This window comes from Sebastes fasciatus, chromosome 24 (genome assembly GCF_043250625.1).
Source record: "Sebastes fasciatus isolate fSebFas1 chromosome 24, fSebFas1.pri, whole genome shotgun sequence".
NCBI lineage: Eukaryota > Metazoa > Chordata > Actinopteri > Perciformes > Sebastidae > Sebastes > Sebastes fasciatus.
Genome location: NC_133818.1, coordinates 1,484,572 through 1,501,852, shown reverse-complemented (window position 1 = coordinate 1,501,852; position 17,281 = coordinate 1,484,572). Strand labels below are relative to the sequence as shown.

Genomic DNA, 17,281 nt, shown 5'->3' with positions numbered 1-17,281 from the left:
GTGGCTGTTTTACGTCTCATTGTGGCTGTTTTGTGTCTCTTTGTGGCTGTTTTACTTCTCTTTGTGGTTGTTTTGTGTCTCTTTGTGGTTGTTTTGTGTCTCTTTGTGGCTGTTTTATGTCTCTTTGTGGCTGTTTTACGTCTCATTGTGGCTGTTTTGTGACTCTGTGGCTGTTTTATGTCTCTTTGTGGTTGTTTTGTGTCTCTTTGTGGCTGTTTTGTGTCTCTTTGTGGCTGTTTTGTGTCTCTTTGTGGCTGTTTTGTGTCTCTTTGTGGTTGTTTTGTGTCTCTTTGTGGCTGTTTTACGTCTCATTGTGGCTGTTTTGTGACTCTGTGGCTGTTTTATGTCTCTTTGTGGCTGTTTTATGTCTCTTTGTGGCTGTTTTACGTCTCATTGTGGCTGTTTTGTGACTCTGTGGCTGTTTTATGTCTCTTTGTGGTTGTTTTGTGTCTCTTTGTGGCTGTTTTCTATCTGTCTCTCCATCTGTCTGTCTGTTTGACATCTCTCTCTTCTGTAGAGACCTCAGACGGAGCAGATCACTTTTGAGACACTGAAGAACGCCATCGGTAAGTGATCGGTTCTGTCACCATGTCGGCTCGGCGTTGTCACCATGTCGGCTCGGCGTTGTCACCATGCCGGCTCGGCAGCGTCACTGTGGATAAAATGTCTCGTTCTCTTTGTCCGATGGTTGTTGTTGTGCAGACGATCGAGGGAGCGTGGAGGAGGAGGAGAGGAGGAGGAGGATGCAGGTGGTGGAGAGGTTTCAGACGGCGCCGTTCGAGGAAATCGCTGCTCACTGTGGAGCCAGGGTGAGTGACCTCTGACCTCTGAGATACTGTGTCCCTCTGTAGACCACCTGAAACTAAGTACTACTAAACCGTGTTTCCTGTGTTTGCAGACGTCTCTGCTTCAGTCTAAACTGGACCAAATCTTTGATTTGATCATCCGTCCTCCTCCGTCTCCGTCCGGACACTCGCCGCGTCGCTCTACTCCTCTCCACGAGATGAAGTTTCCTGACCTGTGTGTCTATTAGACGCTCTCTCTCCTTACTTAATGTCATGAGGAGGTAGGAGAGGAGGCAAGGAGGTAGGAGAGAAGCTTAGATGATGCATGAATCATGTTTCGTTGCTGCTGTTTTGTCCCTAAAAGATATTTTTCTGATTGACCTTCTGTGGTGTTTTCTGTTTTTAAATCTGCACTCGTAAAACGTATTATTTGATTGTCTGCATGTCAAAGTTTACAAATCATAATTTACACATTTTGTCACCTGGCAGCAGATCAGTCCTTCCTTCTGCTTTTGTTAACTCTGTTCATGTGTTTGAAGATAACTTTAGGTGTTTTCCTCACTTTTGTATAATTGAGTCTTTAGTATCTTATTATTGTTAAAAAAAATAAATCACGATGAATTCAAGTGATAAATCTTCCGTTGTTCTTATTGTAAACACATGCTGGATGTACCGCTGACGTCTGGGGGGAGTTTCAGGTAAGACATTAATTATGGGATAATTAATTAGTGTTTTTTTAAATGAAGATTTCAGATTTGAAGTGCATGTTGTGTAACCGTAGAAAAGAGACAGATTCTTCTTTTGCTTGCAAATAACTCTTTTATGTTTTCATGTCATTTACAGTTATGTACATAAATATCAAAACGTCTTTCTCACCCTGTCTCTATCTCTATCTCTTTCAGTCATTCAGGATCAGAGCTTCTTATTGGTCGACTAATTAGTCTGCTAACGAGCTTCCCCTGGTCCAATGAGAAGTCTTCGCTGCCTGTGTAAAAAGTCCTCGTCCGTCTTGGTCTCACTTCTGCTGCTGTCCGTCTCTGTTGATGACGTTTCTGAAGAGCGTGAGCAGAGGCCTCTGGCTGCGTTCGTCCCAGCTCTTCATGAAGCCGCCGTAACGTTTGCTGGCCGGCGGGCCGCTCCAGCGGAAGTGCTTCATCTGGTACGAACCGTCCTTCTTCTCCTGGACGCCGCCCAGAAGCTGCTCCTCCATCACCTCCTCCTCCTCCTTCACCGCCGCCAGCAGCTCACTGGCCAGCTCCCGCCTCCTCATCTCTCCAGGGAACACCTCGGCGGACTCCTCCTCCACGCCGTTGGAGGTGTAGACTTTGACCGGGCGGCGTTTGCGGCCGACGGGCTTCCCCCAGCGGAAGTGCTCCATGGAGTAGGAGCGTTTGGCCTGAAGGGAGGAGGAGGAGTCTGACGGAGGAGGCGGTTGGAGGTGGGCGTTGCCTGGGATGACGGGGGTCTCGGCGGTGAGGTCGGAGTGACAAAGCTGGATGCACTCCTGCAGGAGAAGATCAGAAGGCGAGGTAGGAAATATGAAATATTGCTCACACTTCATGTTACAGGTCTGCAGATTGGTAATTAGGTGATAATTAGCAAGTAACCTATTTGAAATTTATGTAGACCCTTAAAGAGAGCTTCTTAGTGGACGTAGGGCCTTAAAGAAGACCTCTTAAGGGATGTAGAGCCTTAAGGAGAACTCCTTAGTGGATGTAGAGCCTTAAAGGTCACCTATTATGCAAAATGCACTTTTCCATGTCTTTTGAACATCAATATCTGTCCCCAGTGTGTCTACAGGCCACCATAGTATCATAAAAGACCATCCTCTCTTTTTCTCCTCCTCCGTTTGTCCGGAAATGGGTGCAGAAAAAAAAATCGCTTTTTTCCCTTCTCTTCTGACGTCATTAGAGAAATGCAAGCCATGTAAGGGTTTCCTGGTCGAACCAGAGAGAACCTTCAGTAGCTGACCCCGCCCCACAGCGCGTCACTGTCTCTCCTCCTCAACCGAACTTGAGCAAAGTCTGCAAGAACCAGCAGAACAGGCTTCATGTACTCCCATCATCTAAATATAACATGTTCTTTCACAAAGGCTTTATGTAATTACACTGTTTAAACAGATGATATTTATATATTATATATATTTGATGTCATGCATGTAGCAGATTACAGGTAGTAAATAGTGACTTGCAAGCAACACAACACATTTCTGTTTCACAGTCAAACTTTATTTGAGTTGACAGATGACAATATTAATTATTCACAGCATTTGTAATCATCTCACCTGTTAGTTAGTTATGTTAACATGGTACAGGAGAAAGTCTTCAGCTCTGGTAAACTATGGTAAGCTAAGCTCCGGTGGTCTGTAGTCATGGTAACACAGAGACAGCTACTACTGTAACTAATATACCATTACTCTGATCTTCCATACATTTATCTTTTAGCAGAAATAATGAACTGACTACTGTTTCACATCTTCTATTTTCCACCCTGATGGTCGCTGTGTTTACACACCGTCTCATAGTGGTAGCATGTAGCTAACCCGTTAGCATGTAGCTACATGCTAACGGGTTAGCTCTGTATCTCCCATCTGCTCTCAGCTATCTGCTCTCAGCTGTCTGCTCTCAGCTGTCTGCTCTCAGCTGTCTGCTCTCAGCTATCTGCTCTCAGCTGTCTGCTCACAGCTGTCTGCTCTCAGCTATCTGCTCTCAGCTGTCTGCTCACAGCTATCTGCTCTCAGCTGTCTGCTCTCAGCTATCTGCTCTCAGCTGTCTGCTCTCAGCTGTCTGCTCTCAGCTATCTGCTCTCAGCTGTCTGCTCACAGCTATCTGCTCTCAGCTGTCTGCTCACAGCTGTCTGCTCTCAGCTGTCTGCTCACAGCTATCTGCTCTCAGCTGTCTGCTCTCAGCTGTCTGCTCTCAGCTATCTGCTCTCAGCTATCTGCTCTCAGCTGTCTGCTCACAGCTGTCTGCTCACAGCTGTCTGCTCTCAGCTATCTGCTCTCAGCTATCTGCTCTCAGCTGTCTGCTCTCAGCTGTCTGCTCTCAGCTGTCTGCTCACAGCTATCTGCTTTCAGCTGTCTGCTCTCCTCTGGGATGATTCTGTCGGTCATTTCTCACAGATGGATCTGTAAAGACAGACGTAAAACAGAGTGTATGTTTACGGTTTACAGAGTTGATGCATGAGGTAAACACTGAGCTAACTAACAGAGATATAAATAGTATTATTTACCTGAGAGAAACCGTCAGGAAAACCTGGAATCTGGACCGCAGATGTTCATCATGTGTCGCCGATTTCTGATCAGATTCCTCCGGTAACGTGCGCTGGGTGAAGTTTCTGCTTTATAAACTTTAAAGTGGTTTATAAGCTCTATTCTAGCTGCTATCTCTCCACTCCTCTCCCTCTCTCTCTCTCTCTCTCTCTCTCTCGCTCTCTCTCTCTCTCTCTCTCTCTCTCTCTCTCTAGAGAGAGAGAGAGAGAGAGAGAGAGAGAGAGAGAGAGAGAGAGAGAGCTTCTCCGGGAGGGAGGGGGAGGGTGACGCTGTTGTTGTTGAGGAAGTTTGATTGACAGAAAACGCTGACCAATCAGAGCAGAGTGGGAGGAGACAGGCTGTGAATCAGTGGTTTTCAGACAGAGGCTGAATTAGTCTCTGAGGCAGGCAGACTCAGGCTGCAGTATGAGAAGAATAAAGGGTTTTTTGAACATTGCAGCATGTAAACATGTTCTAGTGCAACATTAAAATACATCTATGAACCTGGAAATGAGCATAATATGTGACCTTTAAAGAGAACTTCGTAGAGGACGTAGGGCCTTAAGGAGAACTTCTTAGAGGACGTAGAGCCTTAAGGAGAACTTCTTAGTGGACGTAGAGCCTTAAAGAGAACTTCTTAGTGGACGTAGAGCCTTAAAGAAGACCTCTTAAGGGATGTAGAGCCTTAAAGAAAACTTCTTAGTGGACGTAGAGCCTTAAAGAGAACTTCTTAGTGGACGTAGAGCCTTAAAGAGAACTTCTTAGTGGACGTAGAGCCTTAAAGAAGACCTCTTAAGGGATGTAGAGCCTTAAAGAAAACTTCTTAGTGGACGTAGAGCCTTAAAGAGAACTTCTTAGAGGACGTAGGGCCTTAAGGAGAACTTCTTAGAGGACGTAGGGCCTTAAGGAGAACTTCTTAGAGGACGTAGGGCCTTAAGGAGAACTTCTTAGTGGACGTAGAGCCTTAAAGAGAACTTCTTAGTGGACGTAGAGCCTTAAAGAAGACCTCTTAAGGGATGTAGAGCCTTAAAGAAAACTTCTTAGTGGACGTAGAGCCTTAAAGAGAACTTCTTAGAGGACGTAGGGCCTTAAGGAGAACTTCTTAGAGGACGTAGGGCCTTAAAGAGAACTTCTTAGAGGACGTAGGGCCTTAAGGAGAACTTCTTAGTGGACGTAGAGCCTTAAAGAGAACTTCTTAGTGGACGTAGAGCCTTAAAGAAGACCTCTTAAGGGATGTAGAGCCTTAAAGAAAACTTCTTAGTGGACGTAGAGCCTTAAAGAGAACTTCTTAGTGGACGTAGAGCCTTAAAGAAGACCTCTTAAGGGATGTAGAGCCTTAAAGAAAACTTCTTAGTGGACGTAGAGCCTTAAAGAGAACTTCTTAGAGGACGTAGGGCCTTAAGGAGAACTTCTTAGAGGACGTAGGGCCTTAAAGAGAACTTCTTAGAGGACGTAGGGCCTTAAGGAGAACTTCTTAGAGGACGTAGGGCCTTAAGGAGAACTTCTTAGTGGACGTAGAGCCTTAAAGAGAACTTCTTAGTGGACGTAGAGCCTTAAAGAAGACCTCTTAAGGGATGTAGAGCCTTAAAGAAAACTTCTTAGTGGACGTAGAGCCTTAAAGAGAACTTCTTAGAGGACGTAGGGCCTTAAGGAGAACTTCTTAGAGGACGTAGGGCCTTAAAGAGAACTTCTTAGAGGACGTAGTGCCTTAAGGAGAACTTCTTAGTGGACGTAGAGCCTTAAAGAGAACTTCTTAGTGGACGTAGAGCCTTAAAGAAGACCTCTTAAGGGATGTAGAGCCTTAAAGAAAACTTCTTAGTGGACGTAGAGCCTTAAAGAGAACTTCTTAGTGGACGTAGAGCCTTAAAGAAGACCTCTTGAGGGATGTAGAGCCTTAAAGAAAACTTCTTAGTGGACGTAGAGCCTTAAAGAGAACTTCTTAGAGGACGTAGGGCCTTAAGGAGAACTTCTTAGTGGACGTAGGGCCTTAAAGAGAACTTCTTAGAGGACGTAGAGCCTTAAAGAGAACTTCTTAGAGGACGTAGGGCCTTAAAGAGAACTTCTTAGTGGACGTAGGACCTTAAAGAGAACTTCTTAGTGGACGTAGAGCCTTAAAGAGAACTTCTTAGAGGACGTAGGGCCTTAAGGAGAACTTCTTAGAGGACGTAGGGCCTTAAGGAGAACTTCTTAGAGGACGTAGAGCCTTAAGGAGAACTTCTTAGTGGACGTAGAGCCTTAAAGAGAACTTCTTAGAGGACGTAGGGCCTTAAGGAGAACTTCTTAGAGGACGTAGAGCCTTAAGGAGAACTTCTTAGTGGACGTAGAGCCTTAAAGAGAACTTCTTAGAGGACGTAGGGCCTTAAGGAGAACTTCTTAGTGGACGTAGAGCCTTAAAGAGAACTTCTTAGTGGACGTAGAGCCTTAAAGAGAACTTCTTAGAGGACGTAGGGCCTTAAGGAGAACTTCTTAGAGGACGTAGAGCCTTAAAGAGAACTTCTTAGTGGACGTAGAGCCTTAAATAGAACTCCTTAGTATATGTAGAGCCTTAAAGAGAACTTCTTAGTGGATGTAGAGCCTTAAAGAGAACTTCTTAGTGGATGTAGAGCCTTAAAGAGAACTTCTTAGTGGATGTAGAGCCTTAAAGAGAACTTCGTAGAGGACGTAGAGCCTTAAGGAGAACTTCTTAGTGGATGTAGAGCCTTAAGGAGAACTTCTTAGAGGACGTAGAGCCTTAAAGAGAACTTCTTAGTGGACGTAGAGCCTTAAATAGAACTCCTTAGTATATGTAGAGCCTTAAAGAGAACTTCTTAGTGGATGTAGAGCCTTAAAGAGAACTTCTTAGTGGATGTAGAGCCTTAAAGAGAACTTCTTAGTGGATGTAGAGCCTTAAAGAGAACTTCTTAGTGGATGTAGAGCCTTAAGGAGAACTTCTTAGAGGACGTAGAGCCTTAAGGAGAACTTCTTAGTGGATGTAGAGCCTTAAAGAGAACTTCTTAGTGGATGTAGAGCCTTAAAGAGAACTTCTTAGTGGATGTAGAGCCTTAAAGAGAACTTCGTAGAGGATGTAGAGCCTTAAAGAGAACTTCTTAGTGGATGTAGAGCCTTAAAGAGAACTTCGTAGAGGACGTAGGGCCTTAAGGAGAACTTCTTAGTGGACGTAGAGCCTTAAAGAGAACTTCTTAGAGGACGTAGGGCCTTAAGGAGAACTTCTTAGAGGACGTAGAGCCTTAAAGAGAACTTCTTAGTGGACGTAGAGCCTTAAATAGAACTCCTTAGTATATGTAGAGCCTTAAAGAGAACTTCTTAGTGGATGTAGAGCCTTAAAGAGAACTTCGTAGAGGACGTAGAGCCTTAAGGAGAACTTCTTAGTGGATGTAGAGCCTTAAGGAGAACTTCTTAATTAACTTTGTATTCTTTTCCTGGAAATGTATTGAATAAATTATTATAAGCTATTGGGAAATAACAGAATATAATTAATAAATAATGTTTATAATAATGTCATTTCTGATAAATTGAGGTAAATATTGGGGTAATTTGGCAATAATTTAGAAGAAACTTAAAATAGGTTACTTGCTAATTATCACGAAATTTGTGAACCTGTGAAATTAAATATTTTGTAAATTTATTATTTTTTTTCTCATGAATTTATTTGCAAAAACTGAGAAAACTGACTCATGAAACATGCTCAGACTCCTGATTTGTTCTTAAGACATTTGTGAATTGGCATTGGATGCTTAACGCTGAATCCCCCTGTACAAACACGCCTGAATGTTAAAAATAGATTTCCAGATCATGTGGGATGCTGATTGGGATGTTCTTTAAAAACCTGAGATGGATGCTTTAGAACATCCAACAAGAAAGTAGTGTTTAGTCGTTTTAGTATAGTACGATTTACTTTTAATAAAATATACATCTTCTATCTCCCGACGATATCAGAAAATCACCCAAAACATACATCTTTTTAAATAAAAATAAAGAAATAAACAGGTAAAAAGCGACATGGAACACCAAAAAAAGACTAATTATTATCGTCAGTAGAGAGTAATACCAGATGTCAGTATTCAGTGTGAAATCTAATAAACAGTTGATAGTGTGTAAATGATTGTGTTACCATCATGCTGCTCTCAGAGTTCAGCTCCTGGCAGCTCGGATGCTCCCAGCACTGACCGACAGCTCCTTTGGCCACGCCCATAACCACCACGGCCACCAATAGCCACGCAGGACTCATTCTCCTGCCCCGGCCAATCAGAGACAAGGACACAAAGAGACTTATGTATAAATAATAATTAATTTAAATATATATAGAATTATAAATTATTATAAGTAGTGCTGTATCCGCTGCAGAACGGTACCAAACACCGATGTAATATAAACCACCTCATCAATTAAAATAAATTAACCAGTTACACAATATAGATAAACCTTGTTATACAATAAATATATATATATATATATATATATAGGATGCAATATAATTATTCTATAGTATGTATATATTGATCTGTATTATTATTCTTTGTCGACAAACAATCCATTTTCCATGAGCGAAGAAAAAAACAGCTTTATGACAATACATTTTTCAGATAATCCAATAGATTTTTAAAGGATTATTTTATGTTTTAATGGTAAACGATTTAACTTTAAGGTATAATATTCCCTACCTGTGAAGGAACACCTTCACCTTCCACTTAAGTCTATCTTAGACATTTAAAACTGCTAAATTTGGAGGTTTTTCACATGGAAGTGATGTCATATTGCACAAATATACAATACATAACACCACGATATACCACGATATGCTTTTGATTTGATATGTTTTTGTGTATATTGTTTTAAGATATACCTATAATCTTATTTTGACGAATTTATTGCACAAATTATGACATTATTACATGATTAATTTATATATTTATGTAAGTGTTGTAATGTGTTTAGCTTTTGAATTTCAGTTCTTTAATGTTTGGTTATTTTTTTTAAATCTAACACATTTAATCTTTACTTACTATGTAAAATAATAATAATAATAGTTATTATTATTAACAATTCGATCATTATAAAAACATTTTATAAATTATTTTAAAATTATTTTCAGACTTTTGTAAGTATTTATTAAAATGTGTTTTATAACTCAAACATTTTAAAGATATTTTAAAATGAATAAAGAGGTATTAATAATGAATATTCTCACCACACTGTCCCAGCTCTTCTTCTTCTTCTTCTTCTCTTATCGCTGGTGTTTGCTTTCGGATGTAGATTTACGACGTTTCTCTCTTCTTCTGTTGTTCCGACGGTTCGGCCGACTTTTATATCCTGTCAGTCAAGGACACAAACACACGCACACGCACGCACACACACACACACACACACACACACAATCAATGAAATATCATCCCCCTCCTCCCACACACACACACACACACACACACACACACACACACACACACACAGACCATTCCTTTCCCATGAAGACCTTGTAACTCAAAAAGCTGTTTCATTCACTCATTTTCTATTCTTTTGCATTTAGTTTTTTAACATCAGGATAAAGATTTATGATTTACAGTATATTTGCTATTTTTAGAAACTAACTTTAATATATATTGATTGATCTGTTTTCAGCTTTTTATTTAGACAAATAAAAGAGGGAACAATGTCACCTTAAAACTACAAAATAAAGATAAACTATAGAGTGTAGTAGTTTTTCCAATGTAAATCACACACCGTGTAAATGTCCATTCACAGCCTCAGTGCTGCTGCTGAGTGCTAAATGTCAGCCGGCCGGTCTGGCAGATTAACACCAAACTGACATGTCATCACCGGAGGGAAGACGGGATTCAGACCTGTGGGTCGAGGTGTACAGTTACACCCGCTCACACCTGCTGCATCGTCCTCCCTTTGTCTGAACCCTCAGTGTCACTAATCATGAATCTGCTAAGGGTTTATCTCATTTCACGGACCACCGGGGAAAGGTGAACAATATTACGTCCACCTGGAAACTCTTTAAGGCTCTATGTCCACAGACGTTTTCCTTAAGGCCTTACGTCCACAGACGTTTTCCTTAAGGCCTTACGTCCACAGACGTTTTCCTTAAGGCCTTACGTCCACAGACGTTTTCCTTAAGGCCTTACGTCCACAGACGTTTTCTTTAAATGGTAAATGGACTTGGACTTATATAGCGCTTTTCTAGTCTTCCGACCACTCAAAGCTCTTTACACTACATGTTAGTATTCACCCATTCACACACACATTCATACACTGATGGCAGAGGCTACTAAGGTGCCAACTTTGCCCATCAGGATTTAATCTAAATACTCATTCACACACCGATGGCTCTGCCTCCGGGAGCAATTTGGGGTTAAGTGTCTTGCTCAAGGACACATCGACATGTGACCCGGAGCAGCCGGGGATCGAACCACCGACCTTCCGATTGGTGGACAACCTGCTCTACTCTCTGAGCCACAGCCTTACGTCCACTAAGAAGTTTTCTTTAAGGCTCTATATCCACTAGGAGCTTCTCTTAAAGGATCTATGTCCATTAAGAGGTTTTTTTTAAGGCCTTACGTCCACTAAAAATTCTTCTTTAAGGCTCTACATCCACTAGGAACTTCTGTTTAAGGCTCTATATGTCCACAGAGAAGTTCTCTTAAAGGCTCTATATCCACTAAGAAATGATGCTCGCGCTTTGCGCAGCATCACATCGCACCGCACCGCACCGCATCGCACCGCATCGCACCGCACCGCATCTCATCGCACCGCACCGCACCGCATCGCACCGCACCGCACCGCATCGCATCGCACCGCATCGCACCGCATCGCACCGCACCGCATCGCATCGCGTCGCAACGCATCGCACCACATCGCATCGCAATGCATTGCACCGCAACGCATCGCACCACATCGCATAGCATCGCATCGCACCGCAACGCAACGCATCGCACCACATCGCATCGCAACGCATCGCACCGCAACGCATCGCACCACATCGCATAGCATCGCATCGCAACGCATCGCACAGCAACGCATCGCACCGCATCGCATCGCGTCGCAACGCATCGCACCACATCGCACCACATCGCATCGCTCGGGGCCAGTTAGGCCACTCCAATAGAAAACGTCGCTGCCGCTCTCTCGTGTCACAGTGTTACTCGTTTTATTCTTTAACATTTAAAATACATTTAAAGTAGCCAAATTCTGTTTCAAAACATTAAATGTGTAGTTTTTTAAACGTATATTTTGGTGTAAAATACGTTTAAGCAACAGTAGAATTCTTATTATTTTAGTTTATTATAGTTCATCTTGTTTATTACTCGAACAGTGGCATTAAATACATGATAAAACTCTAAATCTCAAACTGAGTCATTGGATGTTTTCATTATATAAATAGTTTTGTGTCATTTGTGCAGCTGAAGCTTCAGAGTTCGGTGTCCGTGGATCACATAAAGTCATTTCTCTGAAGGGCTATTTGTTCTTTCTATTGGAGGAGGCAGGAAGCAGGTAAATATAAACCCATTAGACTGCCCTCACAGCCTTGACCCTCCATTCAAGCCATTACTCACATAAACACACACACACACACACACACACACACACGATGTATGTGCAGGAAGAAAGAGGTAATGGCATGATGAAGCAACAGTCAGACAAAAAGACATTCTAACGACATATTATCAGGAGTGGAAGCACTTTATTCACCAGCTGCGGTCTTTAACGTCCGTCCCTATCTGGGAGTGTTTTCAGCTACTCTGATGTTCATCTACACTTTTGTTACCATAAAACATTCATTTTATTAATGTTAAATCCCTTAATATCCCCGGTAACAGGGCTAATCTAATATGTTTGTAGTATCTAAATATTGAAATAGGGATGAAATTATTGGAAATTGGCTTCACTGAAAACCAAACTAGGGAGTAAATTCTGCTGGTAGAAGATGTACAACAGAGTTTTGTACCATAAATAGACAAAATCGTGATGAGCTTTATTCTTGTTGCACCTCTGAAAAATAAATAATATACTGTCCTATTCTCAATTATACATATTACTTCAGCTAACATATTATTTATACTGAATTAGTGAATGATATTTTGTACAGTCGCTCCAAAATGTGTCTCGGAAGGTGTTCTCTTTAGAACTCTGTATACTAAGAAGTCTTCTTTAACACTCGACATCCATTAAGAGATCTTCCTTAAGGCTCTACTTCCACTAAGAAGTTCTCTTTAACAGACCGTTGCTATGTATAGCAGACCGTTGCTATGTATAACGGACCGTTGCTATGTATAGCAGACCGTTGCTATGTATAACAGACCGTTGCTATGTATAACAGACCGTTGTTATGTATAACAGACCGTTGCTATGTATAACAGACCGTTGTTATGTATAACAGACCATTGCTATGTATAACAGACCGTTGCTATGTATAACAGACCGTTGCCATGCATTGCAGAAGTGGAGCAAAAGTCCCATTTGATGCCAGCTCAGAGGCCTGTAACTGAGTTGTAACTGATGATGTCAGTATTTCCAGCTCTTTGTCAAAATACTTTGACTTTTCAGCCAATAATATCTAAATATGATTTGCAGATTTCTGTCCACATTTACTTCCTGCTGATGTCCACCAGAAGGCGCCGTTATACCAGAAACCAGCCGCCAAAGCAGAGTGAGTAATAAGCTCCGTTTATTTATTTATTACAGTTTTATTTGGGTATTTCTATATAAATATGACTTATATGTTTATTCACTACATTCATCTGTCAGCTGGTGGTGATTTGAGGATCTGCACAAGAAAAAGATCAAATAAACTCAATCAGCCTGATGGAAAACCCCCGTTTGAAAAAGCTTTCAAAAAATGTCCAAAAGAAAGGAAAAGAAAAGTCCGATCCTGGCATCATCGTAAAGTATAAAACCTGATGAATGCATCGGTACCAACCAGGTCAGACTAGCTGGTCATGAAGGAGGTTAAATAACGCTCCAAAGGGGTCCCTTGACCTCTGACCTCCAGATCAGTGAATGTAAATGGGTTCTATGGGTACCCACGAGTCTCCCCTTTACAGACATGCCCACTTTATGATCATCACATGCAGTTTGGGGCAAGTCAGAGTCAAGTCAGCACACTGACACACTGACAGCTGTTGTTGCCTGTTGGGCTGCAGTTTGCCATGTTATGATGGGAGCATATTGTTTTATGCTAAATGCAGTACCTGTGAGGGTTTCTGGATCAATATCTGTTATTGATCAGTGTTGATCATTCAATAATAAATATATACATACATTTACATAAAGCAGCATATTTGTCCACTCCCATGTTGATAAGAGGATTAAATACTGGACTGATCTCCTTTAAGGTTCATTTTGATAAAACAAAAAAAGCTTATTTTGTCAATGTAGTACTTAATTGTAAAACATATATTGAGAAAATACACCATTTTCTTGCACTAAAATCTTCTGCTGTGCAACCGAACTTTGTTGAAACCTGCCGGACTTTGAATAGAAGAAACCACAAACACGTCCTCGGTGCTTCCATGTCCTTCTGGGAGACGGGACAGTTCCATGTCCTTCTGGGAGACGGGACAGTTCCATGTCCTTCTGGGAGACGGGACAGTTCCATGTCCTTCTGGGAGACGGGACAGTTCCATGTCCTTCTGGGAGACGGGACAGTTCCATGTCCTTCTGGGAGACGGGACAGTTCCATGTCCTTCTGGGAGACGGGACAGTTCCATGTCCTTCTGGGAGACGGGACAGTAAAGTCGTTTTTATTGAGGTCGACATGGAAACCACAGAAACTTAGTCATCACAAAGCCGAGCAGACATCATGTAAAACCGTCTGTTGCCTAGCGACGGGTGGACGGGAAGCAGCGCCAGCCACTAACTTCAAACAAAGACGTGTGCATTGATAACATCCTGTCTGCGTTTGAACGACATCCTGTGTGCAGGCGACCTCACAGGCGGCTGAATGATGCTGTTGTTTCCAGCGCCGGCCAATCACTTTCTCCTGGGAGGGGGGGGGGGGTGTCAGCGCTCCCCTCTCGGACTCTCCTCTCCTGAGTCGCCGCCGGAGCTGGCAGCCCGCTCAGGATACTCCCTGGAAGGAGTCATGGCCTGGCGAGGAGCCCCCTCCTCCTGACGGCGGTGGGAGGTAAAGACATACAGGAGACCCGGGGAGACTCTGAGCAGCGCCGTCATGGACCCAAGCACTCAGGCTCTGGAGCTGTCGGGGGTGTTGGTCTGCGGGGGGGCCTGGCTCTGCTCGCTGGCCACCACCCTGATGTCCTGGCTCACCCTGTCCACCGACCTGCTCCCCACGGAGAGCTACGAGCTGGGGCTGTGGGAGACCTGCGTGGTGCAGGACCACGGGGCGCTGGAGTGCCGGCCCTACAACACCCTCCTGGGTCTGCCGCCGGACATCAAGCTGGCCCGGATCCTCATGTGCGTGACGCTGGCCGCCGGGCTGCTCGGACTCCTGCTCGCCATCCCCGGCATGCACGTGGTCAACAGCTGCCATGACCGTCTGGAGGACCTCCGGTGCAAGAGGGCGTTGAAGGCGGCGGCGGGGGCGCTGTGCCTGGCGGCCGGGATCCTGGGGCTCATCCCGGTCTCGTACATCGCCCACCTCACGGTCGTGCGGTTCTTCGACGAGTCGGTGCCGGAGGTGGTGCCGCGCTGGGAGTTCGGGGACGCTCTGTTCTGCGGCTGGACGGCGGGAGTTCTTCACCTGGCGGCGGGATCGCTGCTGCTGACTTCCTGTTTGTGTCCGCAGACGGAAAACTGTAACGCACCTGCCCCCGTCCCTCCGGTGAGGGTGAGGGTGAGGGTGCGGCCGGGACGGACCCCCGTCAGAACCAGATCCGAGTACGTCTGAGGCTACGCCTGGGGCTGCGTCTGAGACTACGTCTGGGACTACGTCTGAGGCTGCGTCTGAGGCTGCGTCTGAGGCTACGTCTGGGACTACGTCTGGGACTACGTCTGAGGCTGCGTCTGAGGCTGCGTCTGAGGCTACGTCTGGGACTACGTCTGAGGCTGCGTCTGAGGCTGCGTCTGAGGCTACGTCTGGGACTACGTCTGGGACTACGTCTGAGGCTGCGTCTGAGGCTGCGTCTGAGGCTGCGTCTGGGACTACGTCTGGGACTACGTCTGAGGCTGCGTCTGGGACTACGTCTGAGGCTGCGTCTGAGGCTGCGTCTGAGGCTGCGTCTGAGGCTACGTCTGGGACTACGTCTGAGGCTGCGTCTGGGACTACGTCTGGGACTACGTCTGGGACTACGTCTGAGGCTGCGTCTGAGGCTGCGTCTGAGGCTACGTCTGGGACTACGTCTGAGGCTGCGTCTGAGGCTGCGTCTGAGGCTACGTCTGGGACTACGTCTGGGACTACGTCTGAGGCTGCGTCTGAGGCTGCGTCTGAGGCTGCGTCTGGGACTACGTCTGGGACTACGTCTGAGGCTGCGTCTGGGACTACGTCTGAGGCTGCGTCTGAGGCTGCGTCTGAGGCTGCGTCTGAGGCTGCGTCTGGGACTACGTCTGGGACTACGTCTGAGGCTGCGTCTGGGACTACGTCTGAGGCTGCGTCTGAGGCTGCGTCTGAGGCTACGTCTGGGACTACGTCTGAGGCTGCGTCTGGGACTACGTCTGGGACTACGTCTGGGACTACGTCTGAGGCTGCGTCTGGGACTACATCTGAGGCTGCGTCTGGGACTACGTCTGAGGCTACGTCTGAGGCTACGTCAAATGAATAAAGCGGCCTGTTTTCCCGATGAAGTTGTGAACGGAGCACATTGAGACTTTGTTCTAACCCACAGAACTTCATTCAGGGTTTAAGTTTGTTTTGAAATTGTTAATCGCTGAGTTTGAGACAACTTTAGTAGAAGCTGGAAGATAAACATCTCCAGATCATCGTATAAACCTTCTTGTAGTCTTTCAGAGAAGAAATAAAGATTTCAAATGCAAATATTTTAAGATGCAGATCAACTCTTTCTGTCTGGTTTAACCCCTAAAACTCCAGTTTTATTTCACTCTGTTCCAGCTCGTCATCTTTACAATAATTCAAAATAAAGTTTTGTTGGTTTGAACAAAGTTTGGCTGCACAGCTCCAGTTTCAAATCGTGGAAACATCATTTCAACTCTCTTTAAGAACTACGTTGAGAAAACAAGCGTTTTTATTGCACCTGTGTGCTTTTATTGGACGTCACTGTTGGACACAGTTTAAGATCTGAAGTAGAATTTAACGTTCGGTTGAAAACTGATATAAACAGTTGAATCATTTAACATCTTATCGGAGCCCATAAATATATTTAGAGTCATTTCTTCGTCTCCGTTTCAATCATTCATTCACATGTTTGTTTTTGTGCATTTTTTCCACTTTAGAAAAATCTCCTTTTCATGGAGCCAAAGAGACAAAACGTGTTGCTGTTTCCTGTTTTATTGGTTCCGTTTGTGCAATAATAATAAAATAATAAGCAGAATTTACTCCAGTAAAAAAACAGAAAATAAAAGGAGATTTTTTTTTATACATCTTTTATAAAATAAATCTAGGTAATCTGCAGTTAGAGAAGCTGCTGTTTAAAGTCAATCAGAGAGGAATGATTATTATGATTAATGTGATTATTATGCTTTGAATCATAGTTCTGAATATCATCAGCAGATGATTGTAAAGAAAGATGCAACAGAATAAATATAAATTTAACATGAAGCTGCTTGTTTTTGTTTGTTTTGGGTCTGTAGGAAAATAATAATGAACTGTTTTTGTTTTGTTTTCTCCTTTAATCAGGTAATTAATTATAATTGTATATATTTGTTTCTCTATGAGGATAAATCGCGTGTTATGTTTCCTCCACTCTGAACGTCACCGTCTCATTGGCTCTCCCCTGCTGCAGCCGACCAATGAGAGCCGCCTTTGTTCTGGTTTCACAATACGCTCATTATCCCCCCGTAATCAGCAGCTGGATCCACATCAGTCGACCACGGCGACCGCGTCACGTGACTTCCACAGAGAGACGCCGTGGAAGTTCAATTACTGAGAAACTAAAATAACATAAAAGACAATACATCGTCATTGAACATTTCGCAACTCGGCAAATATGTTATCAACATTTTGTCAACATGCTGACAGGATTCAGGTTTCTCTAAAATTAAATGAAATAACATAAATAAAATCAAATAAAAAAATACAATAAAATACAATAAAATACATCTTCATAAAAGTAAACTAAAATATAATTTCATAATTCAAATTAAAATGTATTTTATTTAAAAAAATTAAATAGAA

The 17,281-nt window shown here is 43.6% G+C and overlaps 3 protein-coding genes and 1 long non-coding RNA gene across 8 annotated transcripts in view; 3 read left to right on the top strand and 1 right to left on the bottom strand.

Annotated features, from left to right (window-relative positions):
* LOC141762953 (protein EFR3 homolog B-like) overlaps positions 1 to 1,891 on the top strand; it is a 21,557-nt gene extending 19,666 nt beyond the window's left edge. For 2 of the 3 annotated variants that reach the window (XM_074627141.1, XM_074627143.1), the window contains 4 exons: positions 518 to 566; positions 703 to 809; positions 899 to 1,483; positions 1,688 to 1,891. In XM_074627141.1, the coding sequence (XP_074483242.1) occupies positions 518 to 566; positions 703 to 809; positions 899 to 1,033 (291 nt within the window). In that variant the 3' untranslated portion in view covers positions 1,034 to 1,483; positions 1,688 to 1,891. The remainder of the gene's footprint in view (positions 1 to 517; positions 567 to 702; positions 810 to 898; positions 1,484 to 1,687) is intronic. The other variant, XM_074627142.1, reaches the window with a different exon arrangement.
* On the bottom strand, positions 1,609 to 9,307 carry LOC141762955 (pro-opiomelanocortin-like). Of its 3 annotated transcripts, none has more exons than XM_074627145.1 (3): positions 9,226 to 9,307; positions 8,147 to 8,279; positions 1,609 to 2,289 (listed from the first exon to the last, which is right to left on the bottom strand). In XM_074627145.1, the coding sequence occupies exons 2-3, from the start codon at positions 8,261 to 8,263 to the stop codon at positions 1,801 to 1,803; spliced, it is 606 nt and encodes a 201-aa protein (XP_074483246.1). In that variant the 5' UTR covers positions 8,264 to 8,279; positions 9,226 to 9,307; the 3' UTR covers positions 1,609 to 1,800. The 3 variants fall into 3 exon arrangements, with proteins under 3 accessions (XP_074483246.1, XP_074483247.1, XP_074483248.1); XM_074627146.1 differs by having other exon boundaries at positions 8,147 to 8,283; positions 9,226 to 9,304; XM_074627147.1 differs by having other exon boundaries at positions 1,610 to 2,289; positions 8,147 to 8,267; positions 9,224 to 9,279.
* Positions 1,919 to 12,539, top strand: LOC141762956 (uncharacterized). The gene is made up of 3 exons (XR_012592950.1): positions 1,919 to 2,314; positions 11,436 to 11,526; positions 12,473 to 12,539. It is a non-coding gene; the product is annotated as an uncharacterized LOC141762956 (long non-coding RNA).
* A 1,147-nt stretch (positions 12,540 to 13,686) lies between these two features.
* On the top strand, positions 13,687 to 14,996 carry LOC141762701 (putative claudin-24). Its single transcript, XM_074626702.1, has one exon. The coding sequence runs from the start codon at positions 14,204 to 14,206 to the stop codon at positions 14,879 to 14,881; it is 678 nt and encodes a 225-aa protein (XP_074482803.1). The 5' UTR covers positions 13,687 to 14,203; the 3' UTR covers positions 14,882 to 14,996.
* Positions 14,997 to 17,281: the final 2,285 nt, after the last annotated feature.